We start from the raw sequence: 20,707 nt of genomic DNA, 5'->3' as shown, positions 1-20,707 counted from the left end.
ACGATTCCGACTGTGTTCGACGGAGCACACGCATCCTGGAATAATGATGGTGGGAGTCCTAAATCTTGCGTCGGTTTGATACTTTAGTTTTGGAACTCTTTTTTTGCCCGCGTTTACCCAAAACTTGTACACTTTTATGCACTCCAAGACTTCTGTTAGGTCCGTTTGTGTTTTGTTGGACGGAAAATCTCACTTGACTCTTTTTTCTTCAACCATTTCCGGATCTTAGGCTGTTATTTTAGGCTCTATTTGTTTCGTGAAAAATGAATAATTTGAAAAGTATTAACTTAAAAATGATTGTTTGTATCGATTGAAATAATTAGTTAATAAAAAATATTTTCATTATCGACTATAATTTATGTTTAGATATATATTTTGGTGGCGCTCCTTCAATCTCACATCTATTGTTCAAGTTTAAGATAAAACAATAGGTCTAGGACAGATTGGACAATTTCTCCTAGTTACATGGCTCAATTAATGTTTAGATAGGCTTGTTTATTATATCTTGTTCTGGAATGGTGGCATTATTTAATCCATGAATTTTGTAAATATGTAGTGTTATCATCGATCTTTAAGTTCGATTAAATCTCTAAACTAGTTTTCGTTTAATGTCCTCTTTTCGTAATGAAAAATATGCATATCAAGAATAAGGCAAGCAAGACTAGAATATCTGCTAATAATATATAGGGTTAATATCACGAAAAATCCCAAACTAGTACACATGCGACAAATTTACCACAAACTAATTTTTTGAACAACAAAAATTCCAAACTGGTACACCTGTGACAATTTTACCCTATGTCAGTTTCCGTTCAATTTTACCGTCAAATTGCTAAGTTAGATGACATGTGGCAGTTAAAAGGTGTACCAGTTTGAGGTTTTACCACTCTGTTTAGAGGGTAAATTTGTCATAAGCGTACCAATTTTGGGTTTTTTATGGTAAAAATAGTTTTTGGTAAATTTATCACAAGTGTACCAATTTTGGGTTTTTGGTGGTCAAAAAATTAGTTCAGGATAAATTTGTCACAGGTGTACCAGTTTAAGATTTTTCGTGATATTAACCCTAATATATATGAAGAATTTCGTAGTTTATGTTATAATTTTTACGGTGGATACAAAACTTGAGGGAAAAGATGATTGACATTCTTTTTATTGGAGGAGAGGTTTTGTCCCAATTGAACCATTAATTTTTTTCTATAGTATGAAGATAATTTAAATTTTTAAAAATAATTGGATGACCTAAATGAAACAATTAAACATTTATGAATGATCTGTAAATTTAGTAAAAAATTCCAAAAATTAATTAAAAGTTCATAAAACACATTGCACAAAAAACAAAATGAAAAGTGCCAATGAGGCATCTCGCCTAGTGGCTGGGAGCGTGGGGTTGGGATGCCCAAGTCCGAGGTTCAAATCCCGGTAGAAGAGAAAAAAAAAAAGACAAAATAGTTTTAAGGAGCTAATCGTTATGTTAGCCATGTTTAATTTGAAAGGACAAGAGCTCATGATGGTTGAAAATATATCTGTTTCAAAAATGCTTTTTAGTAAAGTCTAGTAATATCGATTGTATATCCAATCTTTCCTTTTTGTTGTTAATGGAAAGGTTACATTGGAAAAAGCGAGAAGGATTGTACTTGTTGTAATTAGGGCATCATTAAAAGTCCTTGGAAATTTAAAACGATTCTCTTATAGAGCATATTTTTAAAATATGAGTTTTATATTATGAATATAAGAAGTTATATCTACCTCTATTCCACTTCGGGATATTTGTATCCAGGTTATATCACTCTATATCCGACCTTATTCCATTTTAGGTAAGAACCAAACACGGAATAAATTTTATCCTATCTCGAATCTTATCTTGACTACCAAATAAAATCATAGTCTATAAGTTTCGACTCAACGTTAAATTTTCGTCCTAGGCTAGGATGCGATGTCTCAAATTTGAGGGCCAGAAGCCGCAACACCTCTAATATGAGGCGGTCGTGGCTTGCACTTCAGTGGTCGGAGGCAGCGATTGGCGAAAAATTTGAAGTTGTAGAGGCTTCTTTTAAGGGGTGAATGACCTTTTGAAAGAAAACTAATTTCTTATGTGTCGAAAAATGAAGAAGTACGAATTTGAATATGTGAAAGCATTTGGGTCGACCGATAACACTAGAAGGTGGACTAACAATGTTCGGTGGCCATATTAGCAATACCCCTAGCATTGAACAAAATGATTTCAAGAACTACACGGACCATTGAGCAAAAGTTCATGGACTACCCGTGACATTACCGCTTTAGTTTACCGAAGGAAACTCGATTTTTGAGGCATAACAAATTCGCCCTATCGAGCCCATTAACGACAAAGCGAATCATAACGAAGCAATTCCTAAAAACTTGTTTAACTCTAAGCACTTTAACTCCCAAAACTTTCATTTCGGTCATTAATATCTTACGTCTCGATTGGATCGAGAGTTGCATGTTTTAGGACTTAAAAGCATGAAATGAAAGTTTCGGTACGTAATCATCTCCATCAATAAAAAGATTACGGAAATAATGAACGAGGCGATCCGAGAATCAACCACTCGGACAGACAAAAGAAAAAGGAAATCGATCGAATCGCCTCGGTTTTATTCCGTTTTCATATGGTCCTCTCTAATCTTTCAAACATGTACGTAACTGCGCATTAAAAATTAAAATTTAACGTAATCATAACTTTCTATAAAAAAAAAGGAAGGAGCATATTATAAAAAAACAGAAACAAAATCCCTCCAATGGTCGTTAGTCCCAACCCCTCCAAACGACCAAAAAAGACACAGCAGAGCCCCACGCCCCACTCTCGTTGCCTTCGTCATCACATCTCCACCTCCCAGTCCCACCACCACCCGCACTCAACAAGAGCCACCGCAACCGCCACCCGCCGGCGCCGCCGCCGCCACCCGCCACCGCATCAGTTTGATCCCCATTCTCGCTCCAGAAGAAGATACGCGATCAGATACCCGAACCCAACACGACGCCGCCGCCCGTTCGCGCCGAGCGAATAAATGAAGTACAAGAAGCACCCCGACAACCTCAGCAGCGGCGTCGGCGTCTGCGCCTCCTGCCTCCGTGAGCGCCTCTCCGCCCTCATCGTGCCCAAGCCCAGGCTCACGCTCAGGCTCACACTCAGGCCCAGGCTTAGGGCCGGTCCTTTGCCGCCGCTATCGCCGAGGAGGATCGTCGCAAATCGCTGACGTGGCGGTCCAGTTGTCGCCGGCTGTCCTACGTGACACATTACCAAGTCAGCGATTTCTAATGAAAATTGACTGGAATGACTATATTAAAAATTCCCACAAACGTTTAGGATTAAATTGATAAAATTAAAAAGTTTAAAACCGAACAATGGATTTAGGACTGATTGGACAATTTCTCCTTGGTACATGGCTCAATCCATGTTCAAACGGGCTTGTTTATTAAATCTTGTTCCGGGACGGTGGCATATTTAATCCATGAATTTTGTAAGCGTGTAGTGTTATCATCGATCTTTAAATTAGTTCAATTAAATCGCTAAACTAGTTTAGCTTTAATGTCCTCTTCTCCTAATGAAAAATATGCATATCAAGGATAAGGCAAGCGGGACTAGAATATCTCCTAGTAAAAGATATGAAGAATTTGGAAGTTTATGCTTTAATTCTCACGGTCGATACAAAACTTGAGGGAAAAGATGATTGACATTCTTTTTATTGGAGGAGATAATTTGAACAAAAAAATTTAAATGATTGGATGACCTAATTGAGACAATGAATCATTTAGGAATGATTTGTAAATTTAGTAAAATTCTAAAATTGATTAAAAGTTCATAGAACATATCGCATAAAAACCCAAAAAACAAAAGTGCCAATGAGGCAAACACATGATAAATTTTTATTGTGATTATATTAATTTATATCCGACTTTAAGCATGAACCAAACACATGATAAATTTTATCATATCATGAATTTTATCATGACTACCACATGTAACCATGGTCTATAAGTCTGGACTCGATGTTGATTCTAATCCCTTAGTTTTAGTTTTGTTCAATTTAATTTTTGAATGTTTTGAAATAAGTTTCAATGGACAGTCGTGGCTTGCACGTAGCGGGCGAAGGTAGCGATTGGCAATAAATTTAAAGTTGTAGAGGGTTTTCCCAAGGGGTGAATGAGCTTTTGAAAGACCATTAACTTCTTATGTATCTGAAAATGAAGAAGTACGAATTTGAACGCATGAAAGCATTTGGGGCGACCGATAACACTAGACGGTAGACTACCAATGTTTGATGGCCATATTTGTAATTCTTTTAACATTGAACAGAACTTCGAACGAAAAGATTTCGAGGACTACAACGACCATTAGACATAAGTTCATGGACTACTCATGACATTACCGCTTTAGTGTACCGAAAGGGAACTCAATTTGCAAGGCATAACAAATTTGCCTTATCGAGGCCCATTGACGAAAAAGTGAACCATCACGAAACAATTCACCAAAGAACTCGTTTGACTCCACGCATTTAAGCCTCGAAACTTCCGTATCGGTCATTTCTATGCTAAGTCTCGATTGGACCAAAAGTTTGCATGTTTAATGACTTGAAAGCACCAAATGAAAGTTCCAGGACATAATCATTCCCATCAATAAAAAGATTACGCGAATAATGAATTAGGCGAATCAACAGGAATCAATCACTCGGCCGGACAACAAAGGCAAGGGAGTCGATTGAGCCCCCCATAATTTTTTCATACGATCCTCCCTAATCTCTTGAACATGCACGTAATTGCGCATTAAAAATCAGAATTTTACGCGATCATAACTTTCTATAAAAGAAATAAAAAAAAAAAAGAAAAGAAAAGAAGGAGGAATGACCATATTATAAAAACCGGAAATCCATTTCGAGAAATGGTCGTTTAGCCCCAACCCCCCCGATACGCAAAACGAAAATCAAATCCCTCTCTCCATTTCGAAATTATAATAAATAAATAAAATAAATAAATAAATAAAAAAGCGAAGAAGAAGAAGAAGAAGCTCGCCCCCAAAAGTCGCGCAACAACCAAGAAAAGACACAGCAGCAGAGCCCCATCCCCTCACTTTCGTTGCCTTCACCACATCCTCCCAATCCCACCACCACCACCTCTTTTTACCCGCAACCGCCACCGCAACCGCCAACCGCCGCCGCCGCCCGCCGCCGCCCCGTTCGCGCCGAGGGGGATAAATGAAGTGCAAGAAGCACCCCGGCGACCTCAGCAGCGGCGCCGGCGTCTGCGCCTCCTGCCTCCGCGAGCGCCTCTTCGCCCTCATCGCCGCCCAGGCCCAGGCTCAGGCTCAGGCTCAGGCGCAGGCCCGGGCGGCTGCCCATGGCCGGTCCTTCGCCTTCGCCGCCGCCTCCGCCGCCGAGGCCGAGGAGGATCGCCGTAAATCCGACGCCCAGCCGCCTCCCCTCTCGTTCCCTCGCTCCGTGTCGCCCTACGAGTCTCGCCGGAAATCCGACCACCACCCCACCCACCACCACCAGCATCGGTTCTACAGCACGCCTCAGGTCGCCCCCACGTACGGCGCCGCCTCGGAGTGCGGCGGGGGCGGTGGGGATCTCACCTCCCAGAGGTCTTTCAAGAAGAAGAGCCGGAAATTCTCCCTCCTCGCCTACCTGTTCAGATCCAGATCCGAGAAGTTCGACGCCGATCCGAATCCGGACTCCTCCTCCGATTCGGATCCCAGGGCTTCTCGCGCGTCTCCCGTGCCTTCGTGGCTGTCGTTCCTCCCGGGCCGACGGAGAGCGCAGCAATCGAGGCCGCCGCCCTCCGTCGAGGGCTCCTCCGCCGCCGCGGCCGGCCGATGCGGGAAGCCCTCTCGGATCCCGGCTCGCGGGATGTCGCCGGCGCGGGAAGAGGACTCCGACGGGAACCCCGGCGTCGACCGGTCGCCGTCGGGGAACGTGTGCTCCTCGGAGTCGTCGCCGGGCTGGCGGAGGACGCCGGCGTCCGCCTCCGCCTTCGCCCCCAAATCGGCGACCCGGGCGAGGCCGAGCGGGCACGCGAGGAGCGTGTCCGGGTTCGCCTTCTGCCTGAGCCCGCTGGTGAGGGCGAGCCCCAGCCGGAACCGGAAGCAGAAGGGCGGCGGCGGCAGCGTACCGCCCCCGGAGGCCGGGTACTCGGGCGAGATCAGGGCGCCGGCGAAGCCGCACCTCGCCGCGGCGACGCCGTTCTGCAAGAACCGGTCGCGCAAGCTCGCGGATTTCGGGAGGGCGCACCACGACCGTTGATTTTTTGGGGGGGGGGGGCGCGGCCGTTGACGTTGACTCAGGTGACGGTGGTGATCTGGTTTCTACGCCGGGAAGAGTTCTTGGTCCCGTTGATTTTTGAGTTTTCTTCGGTTTTTTTTTCTTCTTCTTCTTTTTATTTTTATTTTTTATTGTTCATATTATTAAACAGAAGTACAGTCCGACACATACGATAATTTTTTTTAGTGTACAAATAAAAATGTCTGGTTTTACGAGTGCATTTGCTTTTCACACGTCAGCAACGGCAAGCGACTGTAATTACGTGTTTGCCCCTCATGCTTGATCGAATTCACATTGCGGGGACGGAGACGGTGGATGGGATGGGATGCGATGCGAGGTTGGTACCTGCATTTGATTATCGATACGTGTCCGATTGGAATTGTTTTTTCTTTGTCTGATTTAGGATAAATTATTGCCATCCAAAATGGAAATTTCTTTTTCTCTAAATCTTCTGTCCAGACGAGAGAGATGCTCGATAAAAAGATTAAAAAAAAAAGGATTTTTATTAGATAAGTGGCAAGTGGTGATCGGGTCGGCTTTCGTGATGTGATTATTCTTAGGGTTAATATCTTCAGAATTTTCGAACCGGTACCTCATGAGACATTTTCTTCAAATTAATTTTTCGTCTCGCAAAAAATCACAAACTCGCATGGCGTATTAATCCCGAACTAATTTTCGTTTTATGAAAAATCCTAATTCGGTGTGCTTCCGATCCAAATTTGAGCTATGTCGGTAGTTTGGGATCTGATGCGGACGAAGGGCGGGTTGCCAATTTTGATTTTTTCTGAGACGAAGTTAGTTTGGAAAAAGAAAATGTGTCGGCGATACAAATTGGTATTAACTTTTTTTCAGACCAATAATCATTAGACAAAAAGTGGGTATACTGTTGTGCTCTAATGTTTTTACATGGCCAAATGGATCATTCAATGACAGAATCGAATCATTCTCGGTTTTGATTCATTCAAGATTTGAGCAAGTTCGCAAACGTGGAATTTGGGGGAGGGTTTCTTTAACGATCGTCCTGGTTAGCATAATGCTCAAGATAGGTTTAGCTTTTGTCATGGTCAAATCAACATTTTTTTTTTTATGTCGAAAAGAAAATTGTATTCGTTACTTAAAAGGATACATGAGAAGTACAGTGACTTTACATAACCAAAAAAAGCAATTGAAAGCGCAAAATAATTCCAAGAATACAACAAAACAAAATTAAACCGAGACAAAACAAGGATGATCAACAGGGCAAAGTTAAACATATGCTCATTCCATAAAAGCAGAGAAAGCTCCCAGATCTAAAACTAAATCAGGAGAGTTCAAACCCTCAGATCGAGAATTAGACCGGGAGAAGATAGCTCCCAAATTTAGATTGGGAGAGAAGTAAAAATAAAAAAAGAACAAAAAAACTTAAATAAAATCAACGGGAAGCGAGGGTGAGACTAGCTCAAAACCTCCCCGTACTGAAGCTTGAAGAGGACGATGGAGAGAGAAGAAAGAGAAAAACTTTTCGGCTTCTAACAGAAAAGTCCAAATCAACATTAATTACGATAAAATGTCAGTCGATTTGAACAATTCCTATGGTCGTCCTTTCGTTTGACCATGTTGGTCGTTGTCATTTAGCTCCTCTGAGTTTTTTGCATACACATTGACGAAAATAATTAAATTGAAAAATGAAAAAACCACGATCGTCGGGTAAATGAAGTACCGTTTTAGAGGGAATCGGAGGTGAGAACACTAATATCTCAGGTACGAGGTTCGACTCTCACGTTATGTAAAAAGGTAGAGAAAAGGCAAAATTAAAAAGATTATAGTTAGAGATAGAACAGACAAAGAAAATTGCCGTTGTCGGGCATTGCCTTTCTTTCCATGATACTTGGTCAACAAGATGCATACGGTTAAGACACTCGTTAATTACATCCAATTTATATTTGGTGGCTTCTACCTATTTTAATGAGGTTTGAATATAAATGAAACACAATTGCTCAAGAAGGAATGATCTGATGAAAATTCATCTTTGAATTATTTGTGTTATCAATTACTTTATCAAAACCTAATATATTCTTTGCAAGCCCAATTTCTAACTCCAATATTGTCTATCATAGGTAATAAGAACTACATTTTAACTTTTCAGTGCTAGAAGCTACGGTAATGGCAATGCTGAATGCAATATGAACCGCAAATGTACCCCCGAGTTTGGTTAGCCCGACCAATTTTTCTTGCACTTTGCGATCGCGGCGGCGGTGGCTACTCAATTTGGACTTACTTTGCCGTTAGGGATGGGCACATGGCACGGAGAATTTTCCCGTGAAAATGCCCTTGCTACTAGGGTGTGCATTGGTCTCTGTCCAACTCGAGAATCGGACCAGACTGGACTGAACCGACTGGTTTTTTGTGGTTCCCGGTTCCAAAAATTTGAAATCGCGAATAACTGGTCCAGTTCCAGGTTCCACTTAGGAATTGGACCGAATTGACAAACCGGCCAAGATTTCCTAATTTTTTTTATTTTTTATTTTGAAGCAGAACCTAATCAGTAAATTAACTCTTCTTTTAATATTGGAAAACTTAGGGAATAGAAGAAATAAAAAAAGAAGAAGAAGAAGAAATCACCAGTTCCGAGACCAACCCTGGAACTAGACCAGTCGGTCCCATTCCAGGATCGGGTAGGTCAATTCCTGGTTTGACAAATTGGGAACCAACCTTGTTTAGGCACCAACTCATTTTGGAACCGATCACTCCTAGTGGCTTCCCACACCCTATTTATATACTTTTTAAAATGTATTTTAATTTTTATATTTAGTTAATTTAACATGGATGATAATTACAAATAATGCACTTATATATCGATATTTATATATATCTTCGTATATTTAGTTGAATAATGTAGAAAGCAATTAAACACAAGACATTAAAATATAGTTTTTTAATTTCACTCATGATTTATCCATTTTATTTATGAACTTTCAGTTATTATTTTATGTGATTGGCCAATCTCAAATTTAGACATTTGCAAGTTTTTTTTTTTCGGGTGCTGTATTGCTTAAATAAATGTTGAAAAGGGCAACCTGCATGCCGATTTCTTTAAAAAAAGAGCAATCAAATGAAGCCGTTGTTGTGCCGATATGGTGAAGATTGGAACGTCCTAATTAAGTGCAAAAACATCATAACACGTCGTCTAATCGATATCCGATGTTGCGACGAATCATGTGCTTTCTTCTTGGACGGCCAAAAATTTCGAAGATTAATCAACAATGGGATTGACTGCAATACTATATAGTCAATGGAAAAGCACATCATCAGCAAATGCATCGTCGATGATTTGTAGACTAGACAAGTCATTTTCATCGGGCTTAGAGAAATATAGTGTGAAACGGTTGACCTGTGCCGTGGGTTAATAATGTCCCTTTTCGATTGGGTTATTTATTGGATAATAATGTTGATTGACTTATCTGCGCGGCAGCTTATGCGTACGCAGTTTTCGTTTATAATTTGATAAACTAGGCATAAAGGCCCAAATCATCAGTGAGGCAAAATTTACAGCTCTTATTTGAAGCGGTAATTATTGGGGAAAAATTAGCTACCAAACCCCAAATTTTATGGTTACGGTGACAAATTTATTATGAACCTTTTATTTGTGACATTTTAAATCCCAAATTATACTCACTGTGACACATCTATCCTAAATTTTTTCTTGTGACATAAAAAACCTCAAACTTGTACCTATGTGACACATTTACCTTCCGTCATATGATTTTTCAGTCAAAATAAGGTCTTTTTTTTTTTTATTTCACTTAAGCCACTTGGGCGCTATGTCAACACCTTTTGCTTCCCAGCATCTATGTAAGCATATTTTCTACTGTGCTCATTAACGGAACTTTGACGGAGGGTAAATGTGTCACATAGGTACAAGTTTAGAATTTTGATGTCACAAAAAAAAATTTAGGATAAATACATCACACTAGGTATAGTTTGAAATTTTTGGTGGCTTTTTTCTTGATTATTTAGAAAAACATGAATTTTTCATAGGCAATTCTTAAATATATAGGTTCTGTAATATAAGTGATTTTTTTTTTGTGAATAAAAGAGAATTGCTCGTATGTATATATGGTGCATGTGATCCAAATGTGAAAACATATCTCTGTAAGATTTTGTGAGTCCAATGTCAATAGTCTATAAAATGAAGTCATCAATTAATATTTAATTATCTTAACACTCCAGCCTAACATATAGGCTGGACTTAGATATAGAGGCAAAAAAGGGTCAGGGTGGACATAAACTTAGGATCTCATTCTGATATCATATGAAATTTTGTAAGATAGTTGTTAGCTGTTCCAAAAACTCAAATTTTTAGATGAATACACGATGTAATATTTAAATATCCTAACACTGTTACATGCCATATTATTAAGAAGCATTCTTTTCTATTTAATTTGATGGCCATTCAGTTAATTCTAAATATGCCCTGGTTCTTCAAAGTTGATATGGTTTGCCAGACCCCACAAGGTAGGTCTTGGTCTTGGTTTGTCTTTCTCCTGAGAAAGTACTTTTTATATATATAGAAAATGATGGCATATATAGAAAGAAGCCAATCACACTAAAGAGTAAAGTGATTGCGTAATATTTTAAATAAGGAAACCAATCATCTGTTTTTAAGAGTGTTTTTGGTACAGCTTCCCGGCAACAGTTATAGCTATGAAATGGGATACGGCAACTCTTGTAAATAGTTTGGGAAACTCCTCACATCGGACCCTCAAAGCTGAGGAATTTTTAGGAAGTTAGTTTCATCCAGTTTTGAGGTGTTGCGGTTTTAAACATGTATTAGGATCTCGACCCCGGTTTTTCAATCAACATAATGTTGCAAATATATTAAGTGGGTCGGTTTCAAATCACCGGCAATTAAGTAGATCACTGATTGACTGAGTAATCTATCAGCAAGATCATATACCGATGCAGATAAAATAGATAGTACAACCACATTCGCTCACTAATGTTTTATTCCTTTCTTATAGTATTGAGTTGTTATAGGCCCACGAACTTTCGGGAAAAATGATTTGATCAGCCCTAAATTTATTATATACATGTCAATTTTAGTTCTTAACATTTCAATTTTTTCAAAATAGTCATGATTTTTTGCGTGAAATTTCAATGCGGTCGTTTCGGCCGATTTTTGCTTGAAAATTTTAACGCGGTGGTCCAGTTGTCGCCGACCATCTCGTCCTTCTCGGAGGCGGAGATCTGCGATAGCTTCGACCTATACGATCGAGACAAAGACGACCTGATCTCCACCTCTTCCTTCAGAGGTGAAAATGGGTCCCTCTTCATGAAACCCTCGATCTCTCCGCCCTTTTGAACTCATCTCTTTTGCTTAGATTCCAACGCAAAATCGAGACAAAAACCCTAAAATGTCTCTTAGTTTCTTCAACTGGGTCAAGACCAAAATGGGGTTTTGAAGAAGACGTCAAGTCACGCTACCACATAATCCATGTGTTGGTCAGGGAATTTTCAACCGGCGAGACCCATTTCAATGAGCAGTAACAAGAAATTTGAGAAGAAGATGAATAGTAAGAAGGAAAGTAAAGGAAAAAAAGGAAAAAAAAAAAAGGTTCAGTGGCGCCGTTTCTATCACCAATAATCCCCATCATATGCTGATCATGCCATGTAAGACGGCCGGTGCTAACTGAACCTTCATGTCAAAATTTTCTGGCTTAAATTGGCCGATAGACTACATTGGAAAATCATCAATAGGTTTAGAACTAAATTGGCCATATTGAAAAGTTTAGGATTGAATTGACAATCGTACAATAGATTTAAAACTAATTAAGTAATTTATCCCAAACTTTCGCCTAGTTCGGCCACAAAAAACATACATATTGGACCGCTTGCTCCATTAAATAAGATATTCATATGAGTTCAAGAGATCGCTATCACAACATAACACTTTGTCATATGTGACGCTTATTCTAACGCTTCACAACTTTAACCCATGCTATTGTTCTTCACTATTTATAGAATCTAATATCAAATGTCACATCCTTTTGTCATTATCACTATATACACATCAAATTGTATTTAAACATACATGATCCACTTAATATATCAATCACATGTTATGTACTCCACGAAAATATTAAAAGGAGGAGTAATCGCGTCTACTCCGTAATTGGTAGGGATTGAGCCATCGAAACTCCACTACGTATCATCAGCCCATGGCCAAATGAAGCTAAACTTCCTAGGAAACTTTACCCAAAAGTTCAATTTGAGGATGCCATAGTGGTTTAAAAGTTCTACTTTGGCATTAATAGTAAAAAATTAATCAATTACATCCAATGTACCATGTGTATTACAATTATATCCTTTAAAGAAATTTCATCCTCTAAATTTGCCCAGTCTAATCTTTATCCAACTTCGTCCTGGCTCAACCACTCCCATTCTCTCAATTTAAAGAAGCTTGCAAACACTATAATGGAGTCAGCGTGGTCACTAAATAAGCAGATTACTAACCAAGTAACTTCTGATCATCTAAGGATCAAACACACTACACCAATACACAAACAATGGATAATGCAATCACAATCCTTAATTAAGACAATTTTTTAATAATGAATGCAAATGCTATGCAATTGTGTACATAATACACTGCTATTAGGGAAAGTCATTTGAGTTCTTAAATCTCATGAATAAAATGCAATCAGATACTAAGCCTTCGGATTAATAAAATTAAGTCCAGAAAACCTTTTTTCGAAAAATGAAATCAACTTCTTTTGATGGGCATTACTGGAGATTTCCGTCGTGGCACTGGAATCTTGCATACATGACATCCTCAAATTGAACTTTTCTACATTATCCCAATTGAAAAGGTCTAAGGTTCACTTGCATGCTAGATAAAGGTTTAGAAATCGATTGAACTAATTGAAAATGTGATGACTCAATTTCATTTAATACCTAGCGACTTTGGGTGTATTTTTTTTCTTTTGTAGAAGAGTATCCATACAAAGAATACCCTAGAGACATTCTTCCCTTGCCTAATGTGTGATTCACTTAGTTCTTATCCCTGTGGTACATCCTAGAAGCTTGCTAGATGTCCTATGTTGCATGACCTCTCTCTGGCTTGGCATTTACACCTTGCCCTTGTCCGTCGATTTGGTATAGACCCATCGGTTTTTGCCAGATTTGTCCTTGAAATTCACACCTATCATAGGATTGTTCCTTCCCAATTCCACCTAAATCTTGTGTAACTTTGATCAATATCCCTAAACATCCATTTGATTTTGTGGACTTTGTATAGAGGGAGACGAGTCAAATTTTCATCGCTCTCTAGAAGGACTTCATTTTTCAAAGAAAGCAGATTTTTTATATAAGGACTACTCCTACGCATCAATTACTTGAAAGAGACACATAGTCACCACAACTGTTCTAGTTGAACTAGTCTTTCCGTCAAAAAAAAAAAAAAACTAGTCTTTCCACCGATAGTTTATGAAATGGAAAAGAAAAAGACCATGCGATGTGAGACTACGGAAAGAAAAGAAAAAAGAAAATTGACGTGAGACTCACCGTTAAAAATGGTTTAAGCTCTTTGGTTGGATTTTTTATCATGGTATCGGAGCCAGGTTTTGCACATTTCGCGTGTGCTTCCACCTCCATTAATCAAATTTTACGTATCATTCCTAATCCAATGTGTACGTGATAGAGAAAGTTGAAATATCACATATTGCTCGATAATGAGATTTATATGCATATATAGTCCCCCTCCATCTGTTTGACATTCTAACATAATCGATGAAAGAGAGTTAGCGAGAAAATAACCACTTTGGTGGACTATCCCCCATTGTCGATTTGCCATGTGACCAAGCGTTCTTCTTAACGATAACGGTTCAAAATAGTCAGTCGTGCGATCTTTGGAGGAAAAAGATGGGTATGTCTCTAGGGACTTGACTCGAGCCTCTCTTCTTTCTTTCTTTTTCTTTAAGGATGTGATTGGTACGGTCATATCAACATGCCCTTTTGATTCGAAATTGCTCCAATGCCTTTCTTAAACTTTTCTGATATCTGTCGTGCGGTGGTGTGTCGGCATATTGTTTTGATTTAAAGCGTGATACTCCTCTCATCAGAACGTTGATGGCTTGATTCGAAATTGCTTCAAAAGGTCTCTTTTGGTACTCAGTCACTGAAGAGGCAAGGATGTCTTTGGTCTTTTGAAACGCAAGTTCCTGCGAGTCTTTCCACTCAGAATAGGCACCCTTTCTTCTTTGGTCATCCCTAACGAACCCCGCTCTACACCCACCAATCTAAAACCCTCTAAAACAAGAATAACGTACCTAGGATCCTGCCGCCAATCCCGAGTCGTTCTTGCATGGAGCTGTACTCACATGAAACATACCCGCTATAGAATCCCTTTTAATTTGCATTTGTTAATAAATTCGGGAAATTGTATAAAGGAATAATCAATTGTATATCATAAAATACGAAAGGACAAATTTACGCATCTCCACCAACTAACATATCATACATATACAGGAGTCTAATGATCAAAACATAGTCCTAAGTATCTTCTGCATTCACTTACATGAGTTGTCGAGGAAATAAACAATACTTTAAACCCAAAACATAAAAACTCACTTAGCATGCTCCAAAAGATTGCTGGAATCTACTGGGCAGCAGAGGTAATATACAGCAATTTTCACCTCCTAACCATCAATTTTAACACTCCATTACATTACCAATCAAGTGATAACAACTATGCATTAAATCCCTTTTAACTAAATGACCAAAACAATCCCACAATTCCTTAAGGAAAAGACATTGCCTGCCTTAGTTCATTTCTTCAATAAGCCATATAGCTTCTCCTTCATGGTCCTTTTTGCCTAAGAAGAGGGAAAGAAAATGAACTGTGAGTTCTAATGAGAGGAAAGTGAGATTTCTCCTTAAATCTTGGCTCAAATCTCACCCAATTCTCTTCAAATCGGATATGAAGGAGATGTCTAACTGACGATGAGTGGTTTGACATTGAAGGATCTCAGCACTTGAGGTAAAATACAGGTCAAGCTGAGATTTTCTTCCCGGAAAGAATTTCAAAATGCTCATCAGGACTTAGTTGTTTCGTGTACTCAAGAAGCTTAGGTGTCAAAGTCGAGTGTTGTGGCATTCGAGTTGTCTCTATCTAGTCGAACTTCAAACCTCCGAGGCTGCATTTGGTTCAGCATTCTTCTTGCCCAATCTTGATTACGAGAGATTAGGTTCCTAATTCAAAGTCATGTCTGCTTCTTTCAAAGATGCTTTGCGGTGATGAGTCAGGATATCAGGGTTTGAATTGAGCAAGTAAATAATTTATCAAATGCTTTTTATTTCAAACTCGCCGGCCGAAAACTCAATTTTTTATGTGAAATATTCTTTTAAATGACAGAACATATGTCAATTTATAGTTAGAGTATTGCATATATAGATTTTATATTTAGTTAAATTTGTCAAGTATAAGATGTTACATATAATTGTTATAGTTTTCACATATTGGAAATTTGGGTGCAAATTCACAGAGATATTACACCTCTAAAGAATTTTTCTTAAATAGTTAAATGCAGAGTCAAACTTTTAATTGTGGTTTTAAAATTGAAAACTAAAAAGAACAACAGCATGACTTTATTCTTTAATATCGATCAAGGATAACCTTAAAAATTCACCTATCAACTCTGACACAAAAAGAAAACAAAAGATAAAAATAACAAAAACAATTTATGTACCAATTCTCCACCAATATGAAAACATTAAAAAAAAAAAAAGGAAAAATTGAGAGTTAAGCAAATATGGATTCGCCATGGGTGGACAACTGGTAAAGGGTATTCTAATGGTATTTTAGATGTACCATACAACATTACGACGTGCACCGACATGTCATAAAATTAATTTACGACATTATGACGAATTATCATAACTAGGGGTGAAACATCGGCAGAAAAATTGAAGGTACGGTATACTAATGTACGTTAAATATTCTCCGTGAATGTATAGGTTGAACTCGACAGCAAAAATTGAAGATAAATCGACGACAAAGGGATACTCATCAAATGCATTATTGACAAATTTGTAGACTAGACAACTCATTTTATTCATGTTAAAAATATCATGCGAAACAGTTGACTCGTGCCGTTGGTAATATGTTCCTTTTCGATTGGTTATTCATTGAATAATGTGTTTATTGACTTTTCTGCGCAGCAGCTAATGCGTGCATAAGTTTCTTTTATAAAGTTATAAAATAGGCACAAAGACCCAAATTATAGATGACACCAGACGTAATTCACAGCATATGTATACGGTAAAAATTATCGAAAAAGTCATAAACCTATTTCATTTATGTCAATTTAGTTCTAAATTTTTTTATGTGCTAATTTAATTTTAATTCTTTTAATATAATGCCAATTCAGTCATTCTAGCTAATTTTGGCCGGTAATATTGCTAACGTGAATGCCGAGCGACCTACGTGGCACGACCGGCGCTAATACGGACAACTTTTAATATTTTTTCGAATTTTTATTTATTTAGTTTTCTTTTCTTTTTCTTTTTTTTTCCTCCCCTCCCTTCTTCCTCCAGCCGGTCGTCGAACCTCGGCGATCGGCCAGAGGCTAGGGCTGGTGAGGTTCGTCCTCAATAGCGATAGCAAAGGCGAGCCACATAGACCAGCTAGCGTTCACGTCAACAATATCTGGCCAAAATTAGTCGGAATAACTAAATTGGCACTACATCAAAAGGTTTATGACTAAATTGAAATCCAAAAAAAGTTAAGACTAAATTAGAACCAATGCAATATATTTTTTCTGACAATTTTCTCAATGTATACACACTCCACTCTCTCATTTGAAGCAGTAATTGTTTAGGACCTTGTTCGTCCCCATCTCGTGTAAAGTCTATGGGCAATGATAAATATAGTTGTGCTGTGATAAATAAATAAATAAATATATATATAATATAGTTTTTATATAGATGATCCATGCAAGTATGGATTTGCTGCGGGTGGACAACTAGTGGGGGGCACTTTCACGGCATTTCAGGTGTCCCACACAACATTACGACGTGTCGTCGTAAATCATAATTAGGTACAATAATGTCATAACATGTCGTAAAATCAATTTGTCACGATACGGCCGATCGCCGTAACCAAGCTTAAAGCGGTTGTAAAAAAATGGGGATATGGTATATCGGTGTATCTTAGAAATTTCCGTGAATAGATAGGAAGAACTTCTACTTGCTTCTTCTAACAGCCAAAACTGATGATGGATCCACGGCAATGGGATGACTATATGGTCAATGGAAATCTATCTCATCATCAATTACATTATTGATTACTTGTAGACTGGACAAGTCATTTTGTCCAGTTTGAAAATATCATGTAAAACAGTCGACTTGTGCCGTCGGCAATATGTTTCCTTCTCGATTGGGTTGCTAAATAGCGTTTGTTGACTTTTCTGCGCAGCAGCTCATGTGAACACAATTCCTTTTCGATTGACAAGTCACTTTTACTTGCAAGTTGCACCAGCACAAGGACCTTTGAGCTCGACTTTGGAGCCCCCGTGTCCTAAGTGGGACAATAGCAGCTTGCTTTGGAGCCGTCAGCATAACATTCAAACATCTGGGGCATGGAAGTTTGTAGCCCTACAGTACTAAACTTCAAAAGCAAAGCAGCATAGCTGGAAACTGTTTAGGTTTGGTTTCGGGTTTCAAGTCACAGAAATCCACTGAGCAGGAACCTGCCTCCTCATTATATGTCTTTCTTCCTATGCCTAGTTAGTGGTTTTAAGATTAGGAAGTGTCTGAAAGAGTTTTCTTGGGGTCATACAGAAGTCGAGTTCAAATATCATTTAGTAATTCAAATCTGGGAGTGCAGCCAGTTTTGACATAGGATCTGGGGATGAGATCATTGCAACAGTTCAATAAGGCTCTTCTTGGCAAGTGGCATCTTTTATCCTACGTAAGTAGCTTCTGAAGAGTCTCTTAATGATGAAATTCGGCACTCGTTAAGGTGATTGGATAACTAGATTCAGAAGGGGGTATTATACACGGAAGATTTCTTGCATTCATTCAACTTGAGCTATTGGGGCATAATTCTCCTTTAGAAGGATGAAAGGGGTGGACATCATGTTATACTCATATTTTGGATTTTGGCACAGTTCATTTCCTTCTCTAGCAAAAATAAAAATAAAAAGCACAACCTCACAATGCTCGACCTGCCTTATGATTCTCACAGTTTTAACAGAAAAGAGGATACGTCCGTATGGCTTGTCAGTAGAAGTGAAATGGATGGCTTACAGCAGCTACTCCATGAACTCAACATAACTGGGAATCCTTTCCCTTGGAAAATTACACCAGGAGAAAGAAAGCATTTTAACCTCCAAGGGGTTGGTCGAGTGTTAAGCACCTAGTTTGGAGCTAACAGATCCAAGTCCAAATCATGGCGTCATCTTCTCATATCAATAGTGGGGGCCACGTCCGCCACTCTGTGGTTGGAGCCTCACCCCATATACCTGCACGAGACGGCACGAAACGGTTTGTATGTATCTGTGGGGATTAGTCAAGCCGCAGGGATACACCCTGCGTTTTCGATAGGAAAATCGAAAGCAACTGCAATGGCGAGCCTTTTGTGGTGGGAGAGTGCTTGGAAGAGAGTCCTAACCACAGAAAAATCTAAACAGAAAGGGTTGGGTGCTGGTGTGGTGGAGGTCTCTTTGTATCCAAGAAAGCAGAATCTGTATCTTTTCGTTTCTCCTTAATTGCCAACAGGTTAAAAAACTTTGGAGTTCAATATGGCCATTATGCATTAGCTGGGTTGTGGCAAGGTCTGCAAGAGACAGGAACTCTAGCTTGATCATACTCTAATGGTTTCAAAGTAAGAGAATGCAATCCAGTCCCCTTTTGGTGTCATTTGGAAGGAGAGAAATGAAGTGCCTTCTGGAATAAAGTAACTCCAACGGGTTTGCCTCTTTTGGAACCTTTTAGATCCTTTCCAGTTGGTTGTGAAAGGGGTGAGAGAGAAAGGGACCGCATACTCAATTTTTTTTTGGGTTAATTACAGATTTGGTCCTCTAAGTTTTAGAGTTTGTGCGATTTGGTCTTCTAACTTTCATTTCATGCAATCATGTCATCTAACTTTCTGAATTTGTGCAATTTGGTCCTCCGAAGTTTTGCTTGTGCAATCAAGTCCCGTAACTTTCTTGGTTTGTTCAATCAAGTGCTTTGTTTACCCACTATAACTAATATTGTCAAATCAGGATTTCTGTTTTCTTGCTTCTCACATTCTTCTATGTGATTTTGGCGTCAAATTAGTATCACACGTCATTAATAAACTTGACGGTTTAGTTTAAGCGTTTGATGGAAGGATTTTATTGCACAAATTAAGAGAAGACTTAATTGCACAAAATTAAACTTATAGGATGACATCACAGAAATCAAGAAAGTTAAAGAGCACGATTGAACAAAAGAGAAGTTTTTTTGCTAGAAATGAACAAAAGAGAAGTTAGATGACAAAAATTGCACAAAAGCTGAAACTTAAAGCACTAAATATGTACTTAACCCACTTTCTTTTAACAAATAAAATGTAGGTTCTTATAATTGACAGTCACAAGAACACAACCTGAATTTTTCAAGCAGAAAGATTCATCTTTTGTTTACTGAGATGCTAACTTACTGGTTCTATAGTATTATCTTATCGTCACGCGTTGCTCTAGTCACTAGAGGCCATGAAAGGTTCAACATCCGATCGATTGACTGGTTCTATTCACAATGTCAAAACCTACACAAAAATGGTATTGATTCTTCTAATGCCCCACCTTCTTACGTCTCTCTGTCTCTCATACATTCTCCAACTGAATGTAACCCTAAAGAAGCATTTTCTATCAGTGGCGAGAATGTAATTTTCGCTAATGGAAGTCCATTCAAAGATGTAGAGTTTGGTATGTGTTTGCTATGAAATCTATCCTTTCTCAATTGGTTATTTTTTAGTCCTGCGCAAATGCGCTGGTGGAGAAAATTCAGTTCATCTCTTGAGTCCTAAGAAACCTTTGTTCTCTTGTTGCTGGTTTCTTTTGAAACTACTGCTGCTGCAAACAGAATCTATAAAATCGATGAAGGTTTAGAACAAATTCATTTTAGGAATGTGATACTTTATGCTCGTTCGAGGGTGTCATGTTATTTCCAGTGCCTTTCATCTGCTTCATTTTCTCGAGATGCATATATTTTCTTTAATTTTGGCTTTACCGTGCATAGTGTTGAACTTGTGAGATCCTTGTTTTGGATATGAACAGGGGACACTACTGATATCCTTTCAAAGACACTTCCTCAACAATGACTTCCGACTGAAAACACCTTCCTCATAGAACTCATAGATCTGCTCTGTAGAGCATACTATACTGAACCTTCATAAGAAAATAAGCTTAGGGCAATGTGCTTTGTGGTGGGTG

At 38.8% G+C, this 20,707-nt stretch overlaps 1 protein-coding gene across 1 annotated transcript; it reads left to right on the top strand.

Annotated features, from left to right (window-relative positions):
* The first annotated feature begins 5,125 nt into the window (after positions 1-5,125).
* LOC115691942 (uncharacterized) lies at positions 5,126-6,490 on the top strand. Its single transcript, XM_030618690.2, has one exon. The coding sequence runs from the start codon at positions 5,211-5,213 to the stop codon at positions 6,255-6,257; it is 1,047 nt and encodes a 348-aa protein (XP_030474550.2). The 5' UTR covers positions 5,126-5,210; the 3' UTR covers positions 6,258-6,490.
* The last annotated feature ends 14,217 nt before the right edge of the window (positions 6,491-20,707 follow it).

The sequence above is a fragment of the Syzygium oleosum genome, unplaced genomic scaffold (assembly GCF_021117445.2).
Source record: "Syzygium oleosum isolate NSW1041296 unplaced genomic scaffold, Sole_v2.1 Sole_v2.39, whole genome shotgun sequence".
In the NCBI taxonomy this organism is placed as follows: domain Eukaryota; kingdom Viridiplantae; phylum Streptophyta; class Magnoliopsida; order Myrtales; family Myrtaceae; genus Syzygium; species Syzygium oleosum.
This window is presented reverse-complemented; position numbering and strand designations above follow the sequence as displayed.